Here is a 22,960-nt window from a genome sequence, read left to right on the forward strand (position 1 = left end):
GGAGAGGGAGAAGTTATGTCGCCATTAATGTCGTGTTATGAAAGTAATTTTCTTAAATTCGCATATTAAACGTTTTGGCCATTAATAATGGACATAGGGAAAGAACAGTACACTAAGGATAGCATGAGCAGAGTAAAGCGGAAAGAGAGTGCAGGGAGAGTGTTGGCCATAATAAAGGCAAAAGCCGGAATGAGGATGAGGATGAGAGGAAAAGCAGAGAGAATAACAAACATGAAAATGCTGTGCATGTTCCAAATGATCGCTTCAATAACCACAAAAACCATAAGAAACAGTCAGGGAGTCGAAGGGAATGGAGCAACACAGGACGAGGAAGAAGACAAAGAGAGGGAGGCAAGGGCGAGGGCGAGAAGAAGGACGAATGAATGAATGAATAAATGAATAACGCCCGAAATGACGAACCAACGAACCAACTGGCGTCTGCCATGATAGACTGCCCCGAAGACCGGAGTAGAGACCACCGCCACATTGGATACGACTGCTAGCTGGCTAGCTGGAAAGCTGGACCTTGTGCCGCTTTTGCACATGATAAAAATTTATTTAGACCAAATAGAAAAGAATGAGACTAGCGGGAATAATAAACTACAACGAGCCACACAGAGTTGAGTTCGGTTCAGCTGTGTTAAGTTTGGCTCGGATTCGCAAACTGAGTGGAGTGGGTTTCAGGAAATGCCGAGGCAGCTATTGACGGGCCATTGTCTAGAGTGGCTCATACACTAGCGCACAGAAACACACACACACACACAGACACACACACACACATATACTCTCACACATATGTAGTTGTCGGACGGGCATATCATATGAGTGCATGTCAGGAGCGATTTCTCCAGTTTGAATTGCTTGTGCTGGCAGCGATGCGACAGCTGCCTTCATGCAATAAAATGTGTCTATAAAATGCTACCATTTTCATTTTGTTTCATTCCTCTGACTGTGCTGAGAGTATACAAGAAAAGTATTACATCTTTAAATAGTTTTGTGTACTACACATATTCAGAAAAAAACAAAAGTAAAATGATTATGAAATATTGCAAGACACACAAATATTACATCACTTAAAGATTGCGAAATTTAGCAATCTTACACATTATAAATATTTTAAATTTTAATTTCTCTTACATGTTTTCGATGTATTATAAAAAATTTAAACGCAAACTATATTTCATGAAAATTATAATTTTGCATTCAAATAATTTAAGAAGTGAAATAGATCACAAAACCTATAAATTAGAGTATTTAGTTCTCATACATGCTTTATATCTTAGATATTTTCCATTGCTTTGCCCCTTTTCCTGTTGCTGTTAGACTGTTTGGCTATCGGTTGGTAGATAGGTCTCTCGACCGTCCGACGTTTCCGTTTCCGGCGCCTGTACGCCATGTTGATTTTGGCTCGCTCTTTGTTGTTGTATTTTTTTGTGTCCTTTTGTGTCTCTGGTTCCGACTGTGGGTAGATGGATGTGCGAGTATATACATACATATATCTATGTGTACATATGTATGTATGTACATACATACATATACATATATTACTGATTGTTCTCTGGGTTAATGCGCGCACTCGACTGTGCGCAAATTGCTCAAGTGTAGTTGAAGTTCAGTTTCGTTCTTGTTTTGTGCGATATTTAAAAATGGAACCTACACAAATTTTTTGTTCGTAATTGCCGCTTGGACCATTTGCTTTATCATCATCACCATCGTCATCATTAACGTTTCATTAATTATCGTTGTCGTTATCATCATTATGGGATGTATTATCAGCTGTTATATTAGTATTGCTCGCACATTGACACCTTCTTTTGTCCCTCCGTTGTCCATCGCCCTTCGCACTTCGCCTCACTTATCGCACTGCCATTTTGTCGCTTATTGTAATGTCTTACATCCTTATCATTACTTTCATTCCCATTTCCCCTTCCATTTGAAGTTCTTCATCTGTACACCATTCTCCATTTTCCATTCTCCATCCCCTGTGTTCCATTTCTCATTCTATTTTATTCTAGCGACGACACTCAGCGGACGCGTTGACAAAATGACAATGGAAACCGAAGAAAAAAGGAATTTAAAAGTGAATTTCATTGCTTTTGTTTCGAATACTCTTTCGGGTGCATCTAATGTAGACAACAAATTGCATATAAGAGACTGAGAATATGCTGCTAAGCAAACCTATTCTGAAACATTGGAGGACTCTTGTTGGAAAGAGTATAAGGAAAAAGGTCAGATGAAACTTAAAAATTGGCCAGGTAGCGCTTCCATTGATTTGCCAGGGAATTTTCTTGTATTTTTGTCCTCATGGTCGTCTTCACCCCGAGAATCCCATTCACAATTTTATCTCTTTGCCTAGACTGTGAACCTTTTGCCTTTTTCGAGTTAGTCAGTATCTGTTGCAACCTTCTTTGGTATCACCTTTTGTGTCTATTTATTAGCGCCACCTTTCTCTTGTCAGCATTGCTCTTTCTCTTCCCCTTTCCCCTTTCCTCTTTCCTGTTTCTGTTTTCTTTTTGTTGCTCAAGTTACCTCGGAGTTTGCTGTGTGCCTCGTTTTGTATTTGCAAATCATTATTATTTGCATCTGAACATTTTTTATAAATTGTATATTTTCGTTGCTTTCTTAGTGAAAAGGTATATGACTTGCCTTTGCCTTTCTTATGTCGTCTGTCAAATTTCGTACCTTAATATTTTCAATGTTTGTTGCTTTCTGTTGCTTTAGTGAGCGACGCAGCGAAGCATTTCCTTCGAATTTTCCTTGCTTACGGCAAATTTTTATCGAACTCTGACAATCTACTCTTACTCTAGCAATACTCTTAGATAGGGGTTCGCTGGGTGGAGAGCCAGTTAAAGGACTCACCGGAAATTGTAAATTTTTGTTTGTTGCTTCTGCTCTATCTACAACGCTACTTGAAATGAGGCACGATGGATTGGGTGAAGGGTTTGAATATGAGGCGAGACGAGACGAGATGGACTTTTGGGACTTGACAATCTATTGAAAGACTGGCTGCTTGTCGCTGCTTTCAATATACAATCCGTCTCTCATGCGAGTTATTCTATGCACTCCACACAACGAAACAAATCATGCGAGCTCTGGTCAATTATGAAATACTTTTGTTTGTAGTTACCTCTGCCAAGTTATCTTTCTTAAAAAAATGTTTGGAAATAAGTTGAAAATTTACTTTACGACTATTGCGTCAGTTGGTCCATTTCTGTGCCTACCAGAGTTTATCGATAGGTTTGTAGCTTTGTACCCTATTTAAGTCAAGTGCATCTGCTTCAATGATGCGGTTCTATAATGAACAACTGTTCAGGGGTGAAAAGGAAAATAAACTCAGGCAGGATGAAGAATAATCTGAAAGTCAATAGAAACAAAGCATTCGAAATATATATAAATATACCAAAATATTTGACAGAATACGGCCACATTTTCAGAGTTATTGCTCCATTTGTCGTCCCTGTCATACAGATAGCCGCTTAGGAATGATGCGGCGGAAGATTGTATTTAACGGAAATTTTCTTCTTCTTCCTGACCAGTCTAAGCGGGGTATTAAGAAGAATGCGAAATGACGCAAAGAAAGAAAGTCAGTTGTCAAAAAGGTTTATTTTTTAAAAAACGAAAGTATTTTTTATAAAATAAATAAATGAGATGTAAATGTATTATTCTTACAATAATATAAAAAAGAGTACGAATAACTGATGAAATTTACAAAAATCAAATAAGTGCCATTCATTCAAAAATTGAATCCACAACTAAAATATCATCATACAAAATTCATCTACAATATACATATGTGTAAAAAATGTGTAAAGTCTATCTGAATTATGCAATTGGCATAATTGTGACATATAATTTTGAATTGAAGTGTAATAAGAGCTCAAGATGACGCTTTCCAAGTGTTGCCTTAAGTAGTTGATAACTGAATGGTCTTACCTTAAGACAGTTTAGTTGGGAATTTCTACAGCTGTGCGTATATATTTGTGGGCGTATCGACACTTTACAACTCGATAATTGCGGCTTCAATTTGACTTTAACAAAACTTTGTTCAACTTTTAACTAGCTCTTCTGCCTCTTCCCCCTCTTTTTTCCATATTTTGCGGAAAAACTTTTCAATGTACTCGTGCTCAACTGAGTTTTTTTTCCATTTGGAATTCTTTTAGCTGGCGATCCGGGTCCAAGGAAAATATTCGAAATGTACTTCAGCTATGAGAATGTCTAGTTGGACAGCGGGAGAAGTGAACCAGAAACCAGCAACCGGACGGGCTAAAACTGCAGCGGCGACTGGCGAAATCTGCAAACCAAATCCAACTTAAGCCACATCAAATTAAAATCAACAAGCGCAAGGAGAAAAAACCAAAAATATTAAAAAAAAAAGCACGAGCAAACTGCAGCTTTTGGTCAACAAGAAATTACAAAACCATACATACATATATATCTATATATATATAAGTATATAGTATGTATAGATATATTAAGGAGAGACAGAGCGATGTGGAGAGAGAGAGCATGAAAATGAAGTGCAATAAAAGTCAAATGGTCACGTTAACAATGTGGAAAATTTTTATGGCGCTGGTTCTGCTGCTCGCCCAGGCTCTCGTAATGCCGGTCACATTAGCACACCAACACTCTATGTCCGGTGGCGGCGGAGGAGAAGGAGGAGGAGGAACAGGAGCTGCCACAGGACACAACGGTGCAGTGTCCATGGGCATGGGCATGGGCATGGGAATGGGAATGGGCCTCGGCATGGGCTTAGGTGCCGTTGGCTCCGGACTGGGCAAAGATGCACACGGTAAGTTTGGCTCATGCTTTTTGTTTTCTGATTATTTTAAATGGCCAACCAGGCTACAACGGACGACGCTGTCTGCTTCCTTGGCTCTGACTCTAGGGAAAGCCGAGGTGCTCCAATAAATAAATTTAAATATTTAACTAACTCTCGGCTCCGCGTATGCCAAAAACTTTAACACCCCGTTGTCAGCCTCTAGAAATAGGGCAAGTGGAAACTGGAAAATAGCGAGATGCAAGTTGCAAGTTGCAAGTTGCAAGTTTCCTGCTCTGGCACGTGTCCGGGCATTTATGATTTCATCCCACTTTATGTGTTTGAGCTACCTGCTGCACAAGGCTTTCGACCATTTCCATTTCTCCATCGGTGCTCCATTCGTTCAGCTAAACACTGCATTAGCGCAGAGCAAACGTTTATGGGAATTTTGACAAGTTTCAGTCGTGGCACATAGATAGAAAGACAATAAGATGGTTTGTATCCAAGTTAGTTGAATTCTCTTAATTTACCCATACAACATATATAAATTTCAGGAGAAAATGTCGAGTTGCATGCTGAACAACTTTTGTGCTTATTGATATTATGTATTTCAAAGCACTTGCTCTTTGTAGTTCTTAGACTAGTTAGTGGATGAGAGGTGATTCGAATAACTGAAGGACATTCGCCATTTAAGTTTCGAACAACGATTTCTGAATGATATGGACAATCATGGAAAAGTATGACAAAACACAATTTAATTTAAGCAACACTTTACTTCAATCTGAGAGTGAAATTGCTTTTTAAATGTCGAGAAAGTTGTATCGCTGAGAAAATCACCAGCTTAGGGACTCTCAAGGCAGTAAAAGAGCAAAAGACAAGTTGATTGAAAAGTTGTTGCTCACCTGACAAATGCAGCTCTCTCAACTTGGAGTTGTCCCACTCAGTTTATCGCTGGTTAGATACTAGCCAGGAAGTGTTGTTCGTTCGGTTCTTTCTCAGGTGACTTTTGGGCAAAACACCTTTGTTGCAAGGGGCAAGGGGCTGCGGTGGATGCGGGTCTTCGAGCTTTTTGACAAAAGTACCTTGCCGAACGCTTGGCTATTTATTATACCCGGGCCACGTTCGGGCCACACACAACATGTGCGGGTATGCAAGTGGAAAACTGCGTAAATCATTTCTGCTTTATGCTCTCTGTAAGCCAGACAATGTCAACAAACTGTAAAGACAGGAGAGTCAGAGAGAGAGAGAGAGAGAGAGAGAGAGAGAGAGATAGAGCCGGCCAAGATGGGGAGAAGTTGTAACTGCAGCACCAGACGGGCATTAAAACACATTTAAAAGTAGCTAGAGCGGGTGAGCGGGGTGAGGAAGGGGTAAGAGTTGAGAACAATCTCTTGCCAGCCAAAAACTTTGGGCGTTTAGAAAAGTGTCAAGCATTTTATCACATGAAGCAAAGTCCACAACAGCGGCAAAAGCACAGCACAGCTCAGCAGAGTTGCACAGTGAGATGAAGCAGCGTTAGGCCATAATAAATCTCGAAGGAGCAGCGGTCATAGAACGAGAACGAACCCAGCGAACTAGGAGTGGATGAAGTGGGACAGCGTTGTAATGCATTGCAGCTAAGCAGGCGCCTAAAAGTATGCAACGAGGAGTAAACAGTGACTGGCTAACAAACTAACACACTGTCGCTCTTCCTGGCTGACTGACTGACTGAATGACTGACTGACTGAATGACTGAATGACTGGTTGGCTAGCTGACTGAATGGCTCAGTGACAGTTGGCCATTTGGTAAGTTTGTTCGTACAACCGAAAAACTTGTCAACATGTTGAGTGCAGCAGTTGCCGCCTCCGGAAAACGTCACCACAGTTGCCGGTTACTAAACTTTGTATAAAAAAGAAACAACAAAAAAAGAAAAAGGAAAACTCTCGCGTGTTTGTTATTTGCGGGTTCATGTTTTTTTTTCCTTTGGTTATGCGCACAGGTTCACAGGTCCTGAGAGATTTGAAGCCCAGGTAGTGAGTAGATTTCGGGATTTTCAGCATATAAACAAAGAATGCTTTAGTACTTGTATTTGGGGACTTGCTAATTGCATTTGACGCATTGCCACGAGTTCATTTTGAGACTCTCAGCACTTTCCTCTAGACGCCACGAAGCTGAAATGTTTGTTGTTGTTAATACCCTCAACATATTATAATTCTTGTACTTGTTCCGCGCTCTAAAATGTTTCAACTATTAATCTTTCGGAAAATTCTCTGTCTTAGTGGAAATCTGCAGTCGTGAGTTGGGGCTGACGGCAGGTTGTAGATGAGTTTTCAGTGAATTTTTAAATATCATTAGCTTGGATTGACAAGTGTCTGTTTGTCAGGTGATTTGGCAGCATCTGCGGCCCTAATTGATTAAGAGTGAATTGGGCGGAAAGAGGTTGTACATTTTTCTCCTTTGCTAAAGATAGAAAGCAGAAAGTATTTGGCAACAATTTGATGTTGATGATGATGAACAAGTATATACCACACATAAAGCATCAGATATTGTCCGAAATCATCAGCTTGATGGTATACTTACAATATGGTATATTAGGAAGTCTCTGATAACGCAGGTAAAGAGTATATCGTAGTCCGGTATTGCCAAGATTCACTTATTGTCACTAGGGCTAGCATGGTATGTTGTGACAAAAAGCAAATTACGTCGCTTATCTGCACAATTTACGTGCTTGGGCACAAAGGACATCGCTGGCGGGTCCTACGTCCTTTATTTGTCGTCATGCTGCTGCTTCAGCGGCACTGCATTTCTTTCGCCTTTGTGCAAAGAAATTGTGAATTTCGCCGCGCGCAAATTTCGCCAACATCAAATGCAGCGCGTGCTTCAAATTCAAAAGGATTCAAGCCAAAAAGTTGTAAAACAAAAGCCGAAGAATTTCAAAAAGGTGCCTGAAATTCGACAATAAGGATGTAGGATAAAGAACGCAACAGAGTTCGGAATACAAAAGAGCGCTCCCACCACTTGCAACCATTAGAGAAACGCAGTTTTTCTCACTAAATCCATAGAATCTGCAAGTTTTCCTCCTCACCCAGTTGCAGAGATGTTGTGCGTGCATGTGTGCCTCGCGTATACATTTGCAACAAAATTCTAAAGAGTCGCCTACAAGCAGCCTATAGGCCACGACTACAGGCTACGGCAAAAGGCTGCGACTACAGGCCACGGTTACGGCTACGGCTACGGCTACGGCTAAAGGCTGTCACTGGCAGCTGACTCAACGGCGTAGTAACAAGCTGGGACATGGTTCGTGGAGTTTGTGTGGTGAACGATAACTTTTCAGGGGAGGGGCACAAACTTCTCTCCCATTTTTGTGACTTCCATGTACCATAAATTATTTCATGTTATTATTACATTACAATGCGAGTACACACACCTACCGAAGTGTACGGGTTGAGCTCGTATAATTTGCGTCAAGTCAGAGGTAAGAGCCCGACGCAAAAAGCAAATATTATATTTTACTTGTATAGCCTTACGTTGACATTACATGTTTGTGTTTTTTTTTGCTTGTTGGCTATGCTACTGTTGTGCAATATTCATCGCTTTAGTTGCGGATGTTAAAGAGACTTAAATTACCAAATTGATTGAACTTCTTATCATAGACTTCACAATGCACTGTTAATATTGTATACATTTTTCAAAAGCTATTATGTATAACGAATAATAAATACTTCAATCAAATGCGTTTCGTCTATAAATGTGAAATCGATACAGAAAAATAATTAAAATCGTCCTAATGCAACTTCTTCAATATGCCTGAGGTTCAACATATCAGATGTTCCATTTACTATTAAGCTGGCTTGAACCAATTAAAAATATAGGAAGTTGGTAGAAATCGAAAAAAGCTAGCTTGAACGGAGACCCGATTTTATGAAACTTTTTATTCCAAGGCCCCTTTACGGCGGAGTCTAAATAAAAATTTCATTTCAATCGAGAAGCAGGAAGGTTGTGTGATTCAGGACGTTAACCCATTTGTTGATTATTATGATTATTCCTGCTCGTGTTTGGTTTTTTATTCCTACGCTGCTTTTATAATTAATATTTATGATGGTCAACGGCAACCGGCCAATGGTGGCAGAGAGAAAATGGACTTTGCAGTTGCTACCAGTTCGAAGACCGGCAATGCACGATTTCTCTGTCGTGTGGACGAGTAATTATGTAATAATTAACTGTACATTAACTATTTGTAACCATGAAATTCCGTACAAACAACGACACAAACGTGCTTACTCACACGGCCTAAACATGGAAAAGGAAACAAACAAACAATACAATAAAATACAATTCATATATTTTAGTTTCATTTTGTGACGCGAGCAAAAACGCAAGTAAAACACGAAAGATGTCATAGCTGTTTTTAAATACCCTTATTTAAATTTCCATTCTAGTCGATAGCCTCAAGGCATGTTTATATTGTGAGTAAAAATATAATTGTAATATTATATAAAGTACAAAATAAAAGTCCTTTCACAATATTAAATTTCATATTTTGGTTTTTACACCCGTCTTTTTGTTCTCCTGTCTGTCCGTCTCTAAATGTGAAACATTGCATTTCCGACACTATAGGAGTTAGACATATAATTTCATATTCGACAGCACTTTTTATTTTTAAACGCAGATCATGTTTGCTTTAAATTGTTGCCACGCCCACTTTTGCTCTTGCAAATCGTATAAAATCGAATAACAAGCATGGTCTTGAGGTGCATTATACATATGTATTTATGTTTAATTCACTCAAAGTAAAGGGGCCAACATTGCGTATGCGTTATGACCATTAACTGCGTGTGCCCGCCGTCAGTAGCCATAAATCTTGTTTATACGTTTTTGTGCGATTTTTATGAGCTCATATTTGATATGCGTTAATTTTCGGCTAACCAAATAGTTTAAATAATTGGCAGCAAATTCGAGAAGGAAAAAACATTCGTTTGGAAAATGTAAATTGAAGGAGAATAGGACCGAGGAGGGGAGTGCGGTTGTGCGACTGCGGGTGCGGAAATGGCAAATGCGTTGGTCACGCGTCACACTCACTCCTCGGGTGCCTCCTTGGGCTGGCTGTTGCCTCTCTCGGAGAGGTCTCTAATCTAATTTAAGCTGCCATTAGTGTTTAGCATTCTGAATGCCTCACAAATGTTGCGCCCCATCTCTTGTAGAACTCCATCAATCAAAGGCTATGCTACGCAGTTTGCATGTGTCCCAGGCTGCGAACAGAGGCCAACCGAGGGGGCAATGAGATAGGGGGAGGGGGATGTGCGTGTTGCGCAATTTAAGTTGTGAACTTGAGCAAGACACGCGCTCCATTTGGGTTAATTCTAAGCCTCGCGAGTGACTAAAAATATTCCAGTCGTTTACTATGAATACACTCCGATGCTATCCATTTATGGCATGTATTTGCTCCATGTGGCAATGTGGTGCGGTTGTTTGGAGACGAGCCGAACCGTAGTTGCCTAATGAGAAATGATGAATGAAATTTATCATTGTTAGACTAAGTGAAACATGCTAAGCTTGAGTCCATTTAATGTACTTGTTAAGTGATGTAGGGGGACACTCTTCAATTCACTCATTAAAGAGGAACACTTCGTTCTGTTGAACTGTTTTTAAAGGCTGCTATTTCACTGAACTGATATACATAGGTATATTTTAAATAATAATCATATAATGGTGATGATACAGCATTAGCGAGAGACTCTTTGACACACTCGGAAGCCTCATCAATTACTTGAAATTCAGGTTTCATGTTTACAAACATTTCGTGTTCTTTATCGTTAGGCGACACTAAAAAAAAAGACACCATATTTGGGGTCGTGATTACGTATTAAATGAGTTTGGGTAGCAGGAGATGGGAGATGGGACTGATTTCTTATTGTAATACTTTGAAGTAATTGATTTTTAAACTTGACACCTTCTGCTAAGAGGCTTAGTGATGGAAGCTCGACACCCAGCGATAACCTGCGAGACCTGCGAGACCTTTGAGACCTCCCACTTAAGCATTGTTTGGAATTGACGCTTTTGTTATTTGCAAACAAGGAAGCCAGGCAGGGCACCGCCTTGGGCTGCCTTGAGTATATTTTTTGCTTTAGAAATATACAAAGGATGGCTCTAACATGTACAAGTAGTTGAGCTTTCAGTAACATGATACGACTCATTAGCGAATTTGCCAGGTGGCTGGACAGGTGTGAGAATGGATTTAAAATGGCGAATTAGTTGAGCGTTTTGCGTGTGTTTGATTACGAAATGAAAGTTCGCAATTGCAAATTCAACGACAACGGCAATTTAAGTGCCAGTCTTGCGCCCTGCTTTGCTGCAATTAGATTTAAGTGCGACGAACACTGGCAAATATGAACAGGAAAATGCTTTTAATTTATTGCGACACTAATATACATTAATGTCTTGGCCAACTTCAAAGGCGTCCGAGGTCAAGGCGGGGTTGAGGTTGCTGGGTTGTGCCCGAAGAAACCCAACCAGACAATTAAAAGTCCATGGCCCGGAGAAATGTTAATGACATTTCGCACCAGGCAAAGCTCAGCTGCGCATCCACTTGGACATCTCAGGCAGCCACACGCAGCAAGAGAGTCCGACAGCCAGGACAGCCAGAGTCCGGGAGTCAAGAGAATTGGAGCCCAGTCGAGTGCCAGTCGAGCTGAGCTCACAAGTCGCGGCAGTCTGCACAAATTTGAAACTACTGTAATTTGCATATTTTAAGTTGACTTTTATTGCATTAAAAATGGCAGTGGCTTTGCCATTTTGGCCGCAGCTGTAAAACTGCCATTCCCAACCCGAATAGCCTAAGACGATGGCAACATCAACTGGCAAGTGGCGAATGGCGAATGGCGAATAGAGAATGGCGAATGGCGAATGGCAAATGACTGACCGACCCTCAGCACTGTGGATAGCAAATCGACAAAAGTGATTCTCAAAACGGATCAGTCATATCTTACATTAATACCTATACTAATTTCAAACATTCTAAGCAAGTTATGACACGCAATCAAATATTTGTTAGAATTCTATGCACTATGCATTTTATAAACGTTGAACCACGGTGCACAATGTCGTTTGAATTTGTCGCATGTAAAACTAGTAGAAGACAGATTACAAAAATACAATTAAAATGCTTGACTGCAAATTAACTGCAGTTTAAATAAAATGCTACGTCTGCCGGAAAAGCATGGGATAGAAGAAAACCAGCTACATCGCTCGATCTCTCTCTGTCCGTCTTACTAGTCCCTAGTCTACTCAAAGCTGCTTGTTTTCTTTAGCGGTTTTGTGGTTTAGGGTTTTACGTTAAGTATACGCACAGTGTGCACAGTTAAGTTGTGGCAGCATGGTTTGGGTCCGAGTTATTTTACCTGCAGTCGAATCTGTTTACTCAAGGTGTGGCTTGAAGTGGATTTTGCAATTTGTTAGACTTCTCCTCGGACGGGTGTTGTGGACGAAGACGTCTTCGTCTTCGTCATTATCATTATCATTATCATTACCATTATCATTACCAACAGCAGCTGCTTGGCTGCATTGTGGCTGCTAATGTTGTTCTTGTTGCGTTGTCATCGTAGTTCTTGCTGCTTGCGGCTGACCTAGAAACTTAATTTAAAAAGAAACACACGAAAGTTTATAAGCTTTATTTTGAATAAACTACGGCAATGTTTAGTACGACCACGAAAAGGCTACTTTATATTATATTACCTACTTAATTGTATGCTTTAAGCATATTAAACGAAGTCTAATCTCTTATATGCTTTGGCTGCGAATATGAAATATTTTGAACTCTTTGGAATATTTTGAATGTAGTACTATATCAATATACCAAATATGGCCATTGGTTTATATTCCAGTATATAAATTCGGTATATTTTATTAATAATACCGCACTGTTATGCTTTTCCTTAAAATAGGTGGCGGGTACTTTTTACTTTGTTTTAGCATTAGGCTGATTAATTCATGTCTCTCGATGTATTTGTCCTCAGTTTAGTGTTCTTTTCAAGAAGAGTAGTTAAATTTGTATTTTTAATTAAATTTTAAATATAAATACGTTCTATGAGTGTAATAATGTTCTAAGTTTTCTTTTTTGTTGACTCTTAAATTAAAGAAATTAACCATTTCGACATTTAATATTGAAACATTGAAACAAATCGATAAATAGGAAAATGTAATTGATAAGTCCATGTGTCGTAGGATATTGTTATCCTTATATAGACCAGCTCATCCTCTGTTGTTGGGTCGATGAAATTGACAAGTTAAATATGTATGCTTCGAAATATATTTAGACTCTTCGGCGCTCTTTTTCAGTCCCTTTTTATTTCGTGGCAGTTACTCTTGAATAGCGCAACCTCTTTGATCTACTTTGGTTGTTCACATATATTAAATTATAGAAATGCCAGTGCCCTTGGCTACCCACGAATTGAGATGTGGTGCAAAGGCGAAAGCAAAAGCACAAAGCCACGCCCACTATAAATAGACCACATCGTGTTGGTAGCTCAGCAAAATCGTGGCTCACTTTTCTGGGCAGTCGTAAAAAATGGCAGCAATGAAACTTTAAACTCAAAGGCAGAGTGTGCAAAAGTAAAAGCAGCAGCGAAAGCAAACGCAAACGCAAAACCAGCAGCAGCAACTGTATATAAATTTTTAATAAAGTTTTGCGCTAGAAACTGTTATTTTTAGCCAGACATCGACGATGACGACGCAGCATCCATAGCCACAGCCACAGCCACAGTTACAGTCGGGGTGGCAGGAGCAGATAAAATATGACATTTATGGCGACTGAATACGTAAAAGTTGAACGCACCCGTTGAGAAGCAGCCATAGGAGCAGCGGCACTTTGTATTTTATGTGGCTTATATAACGTCTGAGGGTTATAGGTGGCTGCTTGTTGTTGCTTTCGGCTAAGGGTGGAAGCATCAATTCGCTAGTTACTCATAGCGAAAGATCTCAGCGGGTATCTCGACGGCAACCGACGGCGACTTTGATTGCGGTTTATGCTCGCGGGTGTAGGAAATTGGCAGTGCAAGTGCGGTGGAAGCTCCGATTAATGCTGTTTTCCCTTTTCAAGATAAGGGTTGCGGGAGAGGATGATAGAATGCGTTAGCAACTCTGTCTTGAGAATCAAATCGATATTTGTACATCTGATAATTATCATAATAAAAATGACAAGTACTACATTCAAATAACAGAGTGGTATTATTCTTAGAATATACCAAATTAATACAACACAAAAAATACTAAAATATATATAGAAGTTGCAAGAATTTGAAACAACCTTGATACTGTCGATACAAATTATATCTCTATCTCTAATAGTCTCTGAGATTTTTGTATTTATACGGACAGACGGACAGAGAGACAGACAGTCAGACGCCTCGGCTTTTCTACATACTTTATATATCGGAGATGCCTGTTATATACACTTCCTGCATGCACAAAGTTATAATACCCTTTCTACCCAGTGGGTAGCGGGTATAAAAACATCCTGATACTCATATTTATGCTCAATTGAAGGCAGTGTATCGTTTGGAAGAGCTGAGCAATGCCTTAATCATTTCTCGAATAACAGGATGAGCATTTACCGAGTCTTATTAAATTTTTGTCGCCTTGTTGCCTTGTCCCCATGAAGCACTTGGTAAATGTAAATTACACATGAGCAAACACACAAAAGCTGGAATAATATTTGAAGCCAACACACATCCACACCCACTTGCACACACTCACATACAGAGTCACACACACACACACACACACACACACAGACCCACTTACTCAGATACAAGTACGTACACACAGCGCACAAAGGACATTTATGGCAACACCTTCTAATCAAGCAAAGAGCTTAAAATAAAGTAAAGCAAAGAATGAAATGAAAGATATTATGAAATTTCAAACACACCCTCAAAGAGCGCACACAAAGTTCGTGTGTGTGGGTGTGTGAACGTGTGAGAACATGTACGTATTTGTCTGTCTGCATGTGTTTGTGGGCTTGACAGCTAGCCTGTAGACTGAGCTCTGGTAGGCAGAAAGACAGCCCCGTTTTTGGTGGGATACAAGGCTAAGAAAAAATATTACATACATAACTGTCAACTGGCTGGTTGTCTACAATGTGTAGAAAATCGTCCTCCCCCCTCTCACACACACACACACACTGTACATGGAAGGGAATCTCTTTTGCTGCTTGATAGCACCTTACCACTTTGTGCGTGTTTGTTAATGAAATGTTTGCCTTTCGCATTTAGTTACGCTACGTTAGACACTTTTGCTTATTAGGGTAAAGCGTAACTTAAATGCTACACAAGCTTGCCAAGGAATACACAAAAAGATCCTACTACGCCAATGGACCCGCCAACGCCAACGCCAACGTCAACGCCAAACGCAAACGCCGAGTCGCCTAGACAAGACAAGGACATCAACAAAAACAAAAACAAAAACCAAAACAAATACAAAAACGATAACAACGACTAACATTGTCCTTGCATTGTTGCTGCTTCTAATGGGAGAGAATCTAAAGAATTGTCTCTATGCCCCCAGCTTAGAGCAGTCAAGGTTCAAGGTTACAAACGTGGCTCAATTTGGAATTAGGTTTTCAGCCATACCATGTGTATGTATATAACATTCACATATTTCTCTTTCGTCCCCTTATCCCCTTCTTTGTTTCTCACTTTCTTTGTCTGACGCTGTATGATGGCAAGTTTTTCAGGCAATTAAAAATTTTAATTGTGCATATGTCACGTAGGAAATGGAATCCTTAAACAGGATAAATGGCGCCTGCACCAGACGCCTTTTTAAGTTTAATTGGATTTTGAGCGCAGCGCTGGGAGCTTTGAGTATTAGAACAATAAAGTTTAATTGAGCAGACGATACTACATCGGAGCAAAAGTTACAATAGATTTCATACGTCTCATTTAAAATGAGTCCGACTGCTCGGTTAAATAAGTGCTTGTAATCTTGGCGAATTAAAATAATATAACTTTAATGTGTATTGAAATTATCTAAACAAGAAAGATGAGCTCATTTACATAATTTGTTTAATTCGCATAAGAGCATCAGCCAAAGCCAAACTCTATTCTATTCGTATGTCAAATGATTTTTCAGTCCGATTTCCAACGATGGTACCAATAAAAGCAACTGTTGAATAAAGTTTTATTCACTTTAACGATTTTAATTATATAAAATCAATCAAAATTTGTAAATGTTTAAAACAAGAAGAGTATCAAAGGTGTGGCATCAGAGATTCTCTTTGTAGTAGCAACGAACTGAAATTACAATATTAAAAGAATGAAATCTAATATTCTTCGTTGGTTCCTAAGGAAATGCCGAATGTGCCTCATAGTGTAATAACTGAAAGCCCATTTAAGACTGACGGACTGACTGAATGACTGAGTTGTGATGTTGAATGCTACATTAATAACCTGACACCTGCAACCTGCGACCTGCAACCTGTGAGTTCCAACGGCATCCAAAGATTTACTCACTGGCATACCAAAGATACTTTAGCGGCGAGCCGCAGACTCAGCCAGGTCATAATCTTAAATCTAGGCGCTAAGATTACTACCCGGTAAGGCAAAACGAGAGCGAACGAGTGTTGTCTGGAGGGGGAAGGGAGAGAGAGATAGAGATACAGTATGTGTGTGTATGCTAGAAAGAGCACTAGGAAACTATGTGAGTTTTGGGTGTTACGTCTGAGCTGCCGGCTTCGTTTAGCATGGCGTGGCGTGGCGTGGCTTGGCTTGGCCCAAATACACATAATGATATGCAAATGTGCATGAATAAGTGTGTTGAAGTGTGGAAGCGAGCGTCAAGCCACACATACTTGCACTGGCATAAGGAATTTACATATAGCCCATTGGTAAAGTTAAGGCAAGAACATCAAAGCAAGGCCATTTGCAGCTGCGTCAGCTAGTTAAGAGCCAAGCCAAATAGTCCGCCCTAGTCGAGGAAGTCTACCCTCCTCCCCCACACACACACACACACAAGTCGAAGCCATTGCTATTGCCTGCCTTTGGGGAGGCCATGTTCAACTACGCGCGTTAATGAAATGTGCAAATGTTCCAATTGACCATCGCGCATTTCGCATACCAAAAGCTGAGAGGGTTTCTCCCACTTTTTACCGCTGTTCGACTGGGGCCACTCATTTGGTCATTTGCATATTAAAAGCTTTTGTCGCACAAAACCTAAATCTGAAGATAAAACGCAATATACATATTTCCTTTCCTTTTCATTTTGTTCGTTTTTTTCCTTTTTCGAGGGCGGGCTTTGCTACCGTTTGTTTTTAGTTTACCTATTGTTTGTTATTGTTAACATGCGAGTAAAGGCGGCAGGAGTAACTAGAATAAGGTTGGGTTCGACGGGATGTGCGTGCCAATAAAATATTTTATTTTGACGCTCTGCAAACACCTTTGTGGTATTTTTTGGTCGTTGTTGCATATTGCGGGAGGCATGCATAAATATATATGTATATAATCATTTTTGGAATTTGCCGTTCGACACTTTCAGGTAACCGTTGTTTTTACTAACGTTTAAGAAAATAGCCTTTATGAGGTAAATGAGGGAACTTTGTTAATTTGTTGATAATGCATATACAAATTTATATACATATATGAATATTAGTCAAGAATATCTTAAGTATATAAAACTTTATAAAACATGCCACAGCCACTTTATAAAAAAAAGAACACGGGTGATATCTTAAGCTTTTTCTGTCAATCTGTGTAATTATTCAGCTGGTCTATAATAAAAATTACTTTTGTGGAAATCAACCGAACAGATTCAAATAGTCATTTCCGAACCCTAAAGAATGTATATTTTAATCAGCGTCAATAGCCAAGACTATATAGCAATGTTCGTCTGTTTATCTGTCTGTTTGTATAGCTTTCGGTATGTTTGAATATTTTGCGATAAATTAATTTAGTGTAGTGAAAAAATAATACAGTGGGCATCTCACAGCTTTTACTTTATTTACTGAACTGCTGACTAATTTGCTTTGAATTAAATATATGTTGCATATGTATATCATACATATTTTTGAAGTATGCCATTCATTCAGACAAAAATGACAAACAGCGGTTTTCATAATTCAATCAATTAAAGTTTTATTGTTAATAAATTAAAGTTTTGCAAAAGAATGCGAAAGCATCATAATACATATGTATGTATGTAAGCCCCTGTACGTGTGAGAACATTACAGAACTCTCTTTCAGAGCACTTACTCGCCTTCGCTTCGCTCTATGCTTTTGCAGAATACAGTTGAATATGCGAGCTTGCCTGTGTGAAAGACACGATCAGCAAACGCTTGCTTTGACAATTAGAATAGTGCACTCGCTTGCACCCGCATACAAAGTTTGCTCTTGCAAATGCAGATTTGTTCTCTTTCAAATATCACATGCTAAATTCAATTGGTCACAGTTGTTAGAATTCCTCTTATTTATTTTATAAGCAGAGAAGAATACAGCGGAGCTCTCTTAAATTGCTCTGTTTAGAGGGCTAACCTTCTAATGCCTCGTCATTTTGAATACCAAAATTTTATAACTACTTCATAAATGTACTTACGTTAGTTGTGAACAACATTATGACTATTTTTGTAACAATTTATAAAACCACGTTTTACTTGCTTTATCAAAGGTTTTGTGCCACATTTGTCACAATTGCTGAGAGTTGAAGCTATTACAAGGCTTCATACACAACTCCTATCACATGCAATCGCCAGCATTCGCAAGCATTTTCAGAATTCATGCGGCTGAGCGGCCTTAAAAGGCGACAACAATCGGTAACAGCTGCTGCCCGTCGAGGATGCTTAGATCAGCGTAACATAGCGAATTGAATATACTATGTTGAATCCTCCATATCCCTATATAAATACATAAATATGTGTGTGCTGCTATATATATATCACATACATCTGTATGTTCAAACCTATAAAGTTCAATTGTCATGTATGTATCTATCCTTGATGTTGAGTCGTGCTCTTTGCTTGTACATCTATTCCCTTCCCTTCACTTCCCTTTTACACAACACTCACAGATGTTGGCTTTGATACGTAGAGCGATTTTAACACTTACGTGATGACATTTTTAAAGCAAAATGTTGCAATATTCAACCTTTATTATTTGGATCACAGCAGAAACAACAACTAGAATAGCTACAGAAGCACTGTTAAAAGGTAGTTATGGAATGTATCTCATATTTTTTTAATCCATATATGATATGTACATATGTGTTTAGTTTTTACTCCGATTTTCTTAAACGAAATGAAACGTGTCGAACGAGGAATTTAATTGTATGTACAACACGAATCTTAAAACGGCAACAATGTTAATTATAAAGTAATGAATGTATTTTTTGATGGAAATATTTGATAAAGACTGTGTTAGGCACATATTTTTGTTGCTCATTCATCAGATCAAGGACTGTGTTCTATATTATTATTGGTAGTTTGTTTAGGCTATAACAAATAACATCTGAACATATTTGCTATCGTTTCTCTTTCCTTTTCATTGGTATGAATATTGGAATGTGTTCTCAGCGTTGTAATATTTGTTATTGTTATTGTTGCTGTTCGCTGAACCAAAAGCCACATAACCAACTGGCAATGACAGTTGACAGGCACAAATACACGCTGTCGCACACACTCATACACACATGTGTCCATGCATACATATATGTACATATGTGTTACGTATGAATGTATTCTTTAGACACATGCAAACATACACACATATACATACTTTGATAAGCGCTTGTTTACATTTACACTGGGGAACCACCAAAAACGAGGCAGACGAAATATTATTTATATAAAAAAGAACCGATGAGATAACAAGTTATATTTTGTTATTCGTGTGTGTGTGTGTGTGTGTGTGTGTGTGTGCGTGTGTTATATGTCTTTAGGGACTTTACATTTGTTGTTTGCTGAAATTTCATGTGCGTTGATTTGCTATGCTTGCAACGAACAGCAATGAAACACTGAAATAAAACCCAATGTGGTAGATGGTACGTCATATTTGTGCTACCAGCAACCGCACTCACAATCATTTTTAATTTATTTGCAATCCGCACCAGAGCCCCAGCAACAACCTGCTGGAATCCTTTAAATTTCAACACACGACAATGAGTCTTGCGAAACATCTCACAATTATTATTTTTCCCATTTTCGAAGGCGTGTGTGTTCTTGTAATGACAATTGCTGCTCGTTTTATTAAACTCATTTAACATTTGAATCTTTCGTCGCAGTAAAAAACATATTAGATAGTTTCAATATGTATATTTGATCTGATATTAGAAAGAAATAAGCGACTTTGTGTTCCGAATTATCGCAATAATTGATAACAGTAAAATTATATTTGCAAACCTTACATACATATAATGTATGGTAGAAATTATATGAATATAGTATTCGTAGATTCCTGTATAAAATTATACGTCACTTCTTAAAGTTTTGTTTCGTCGCTCGTAGCAGAATGGGAAAACAAGAAAGATCGAAATATAGAATGAAGAATAAAGAGTAATGCACAAAATGTGCAACTTTTAACTATGTTTGCATCTCCCACTCTAAAGTAACGGTAAAAATAGCACACGCTTCAATTTGAGCTAGTCAGAAAGTGTATCAGAACTGTAGTATACTGCATGTTTCCTACGTGGCAGAGAAACCACAATTTATACTGTATTCAAGATGGTGCTCACAGTGTGGTATATGCTCCTGGACTAAACATAATTGGATCACTATTAGCTACTGAGGGTGCGGCTTCTTTAGCCCATGAAAAAGCAGGAAATGCTACTTCAAGAGGTCACGACACTAATACGACTGCCAACTAACCAACTAGCCGGCTTAGTACCTCGCAGACCGATGCAAAACGAGATAAAAGAACCATCAGAAGAAGTATGGAGAGAGTGGAGAGAGAAAAAGAAACAGAAAAAGAGACAGATTGAGAGCCAGAGCGAGAAAGATAAAGGAAATGAGACTAGGAAAGTGAGATGAGTCCATAAAGGACAATTCACATGAGATTGCGGCTAACGAGGTCAATTGTAAGTTATTTCCTCCACGACAACCCGAGTAGGCGAAGCTGTAGACCAAAACAACAAAAAAAACATGTAGTATGTATGTATGTAGATACATATATAGTATGTTAAGCTAACCAGGAAATAGTCAACATGAATATAATTAAGACTACAAAAATTTAAAGGTTTCTTTTCTTACAGCACCTCAAATATGAGGAATTTTTTTTTTTTAAATTTCAATTTATGCGAATCTTTGTGAGTTTTAATCAATTTAACTGAAGTGATTTTATATATTAATTTTCTTTTGAACATAATTTTGTATTTTTTGTAGTTTGTTGGAATTTAGAACAATTCTAAGTATTTTGCAAATTGTGGAACGGTTGTTCCAATATTTAATTTATACATAATAGTCTAGCTTTGCATGACTAACGAGCTTCATTTGAAGTACCATCAACATATATAAATGCATTTTAAATTCTACGATGAGAAACAATAAATAGAGCCAAAGTGGTGAAAAAATATATGAAATTGTGTCACCTTATTTTGCAAACGCTTTCAGCCAGAATGCATCAGCGCCCAACAGCAGCAGACATACATACATACATATATCCACTTATATATACAGAGATATTTCTACTATATGTATGTGCTGCACATGCTTAAAAAATGTGTGCTAGCCTTCTCTTAAGAGACGGCGGGAGTTTGAGTTGAGATTCCATGATGTGTTTTTTGGTTTTAGCTCTGCTTTGACTGCATTCTTTTCGTTCTTTCTTTCGACTTGGCCTAGGGAAAGGGAGACAATTGTATGCATATTTCATAATTCATAAGTTTTTGGGATCAAAAATATGAATATTCAGCAAATGACAGTGCACAAAAGCAGAGTGTAAAATAGAAAAAAAGAGAAGACGACATTAAATAGGACGAGTGGGAGTCACTCTCTCTTTCTCTCTCTCTCTCTCTGTCTATGCAACTGGTGGAGTACACAATTCCAGGAGATATTTTAATATCGCCAAATTCTCACAACGCTCACGTGGAAGCTGCTGTCAACGGCCCATCCTGTGTGCCATCAACGGCAGAAAGTGCGATTTTTTTTATGTTATTCGATTTGATTCTTCTAAAGTTTCTATTGCATAAATGTAGGTCAATGTGTGAGAAGGTTTTATCGTATGAGCAAGAGTATTGTGTGTTGTTTGTTTGCGCTCATCTCTCACAATACATTCTTCGTTTTGTCTCCTTATGGCGACAAACAAACGAGCAACAGCAACATTGAGACACAACGGCACTTCATATCAACATGCATATACCTACTATATTTTGTGGAACATACTGTGTATATGTAATACGTGCTTTGTATGATTCAATAGCCTCCCATAGAGAAACCCAAAAACTTTTGTTTTATGCAAAATAGTTTTTCGTTTTTGGATGCTTTATATCAAGGTATGAGAGCACAATAGTTTTTGTTCTTGCTGTTTGCCGCTCACAATAAGTGTTGCACGTTCACTTTGTTTTACTTCTTATTTTTTGACTACTGTATTGTATTGATTTTTCGAACTTTCAGGTCGAATAATACTTTGGGAGAATGCTGAATGACCTCGTGAATAGCATGCTTTTTTTTTAGCAAAGTTACAAATTGAGACTTTAATCAAATGCGTTATTTTCAATCTTAAAATTGTGAAGAACACATTTAATTCTAAATTAATGTAAATATTCTATGATTGACTTGTAAAATATAGTTGCAAAGTCTATTTTGATCTATTGTAAAACGTTTCAACTGCCTTTTACTTCAATTAAAGTATTTTTCGAAATCTTGTTTTAAAGTCGAAGAGTCTCGAATTCCCACAGCAGTCATAAATTGACTACTTTCATACCCGGCTTCAGTCTTCCCCCTTGGGTCCGAAGTTCGCAAAAGTTTTTTGGGTCTGTTGGCTTATTATGCTGTCATTTAAAACAAATTCAATATTCGCCTCTACTTTTGCCTCAAACATGGTCAACACCTCTGAACTTTTTGCCTCTTTTGCATAAAATTGAAGTTGCTTTTGTGAGGCAGCAACAGTAGCGAAGCAACTATTCAACAACAACAACAACGACAACAACAAAAAGACCAAAACCAACAATCGAGAACAGTAACACTTTTTTATAGCCATGCCACAAAAGTTCAGAGGCCAGTTCATAGGGTTGAGTTCAGTTGTGCACAGATTGCA

At 38.6% G+C, this 22,960-nt stretch overlaps 1 protein-coding gene across 5 annotated transcripts in view; it reads left to right on the forward strand.

Moving 5' to 3' along the window:
• Nucleotides 1–22,960, forward strand: part of LOC132793557 (hemicentin-2) — a 76,433-nt gene that overhangs the window by 6,785 nt on the left and 46,688 nt on the right. For 4 of the 5 annotated variants that reach the window (XM_060803533.1, XM_060803551.1, XM_060803567.1 and 1 more), the window contains exon 2: nt 4,161–4,789. In XM_060803533.1, the coding sequence (XP_060659516.1) occupies nt 4,459–4,789 (331 nt within the window). In that variant the 5' untranslated portion in view covers nt 4,161–4,458. Of the gene's footprint in view, nt 1–3,162; nt 3,238–4,160; nt 4,790–22,960 lie in introns of those variants that run through there. The other variant, XM_060803541.1, reaches the window with a different exon arrangement.

Source organism: Drosophila nasuta, chromosome 2L, assembly GCF_023558535.2.
Source record: "Drosophila nasuta strain 15112-1781.00 chromosome 2L, ASM2355853v1, whole genome shotgun sequence".
Lineage (NCBI taxonomy): Eukaryota > Metazoa > Arthropoda > Insecta > Diptera > Drosophilidae > Drosophila > Drosophila nasuta.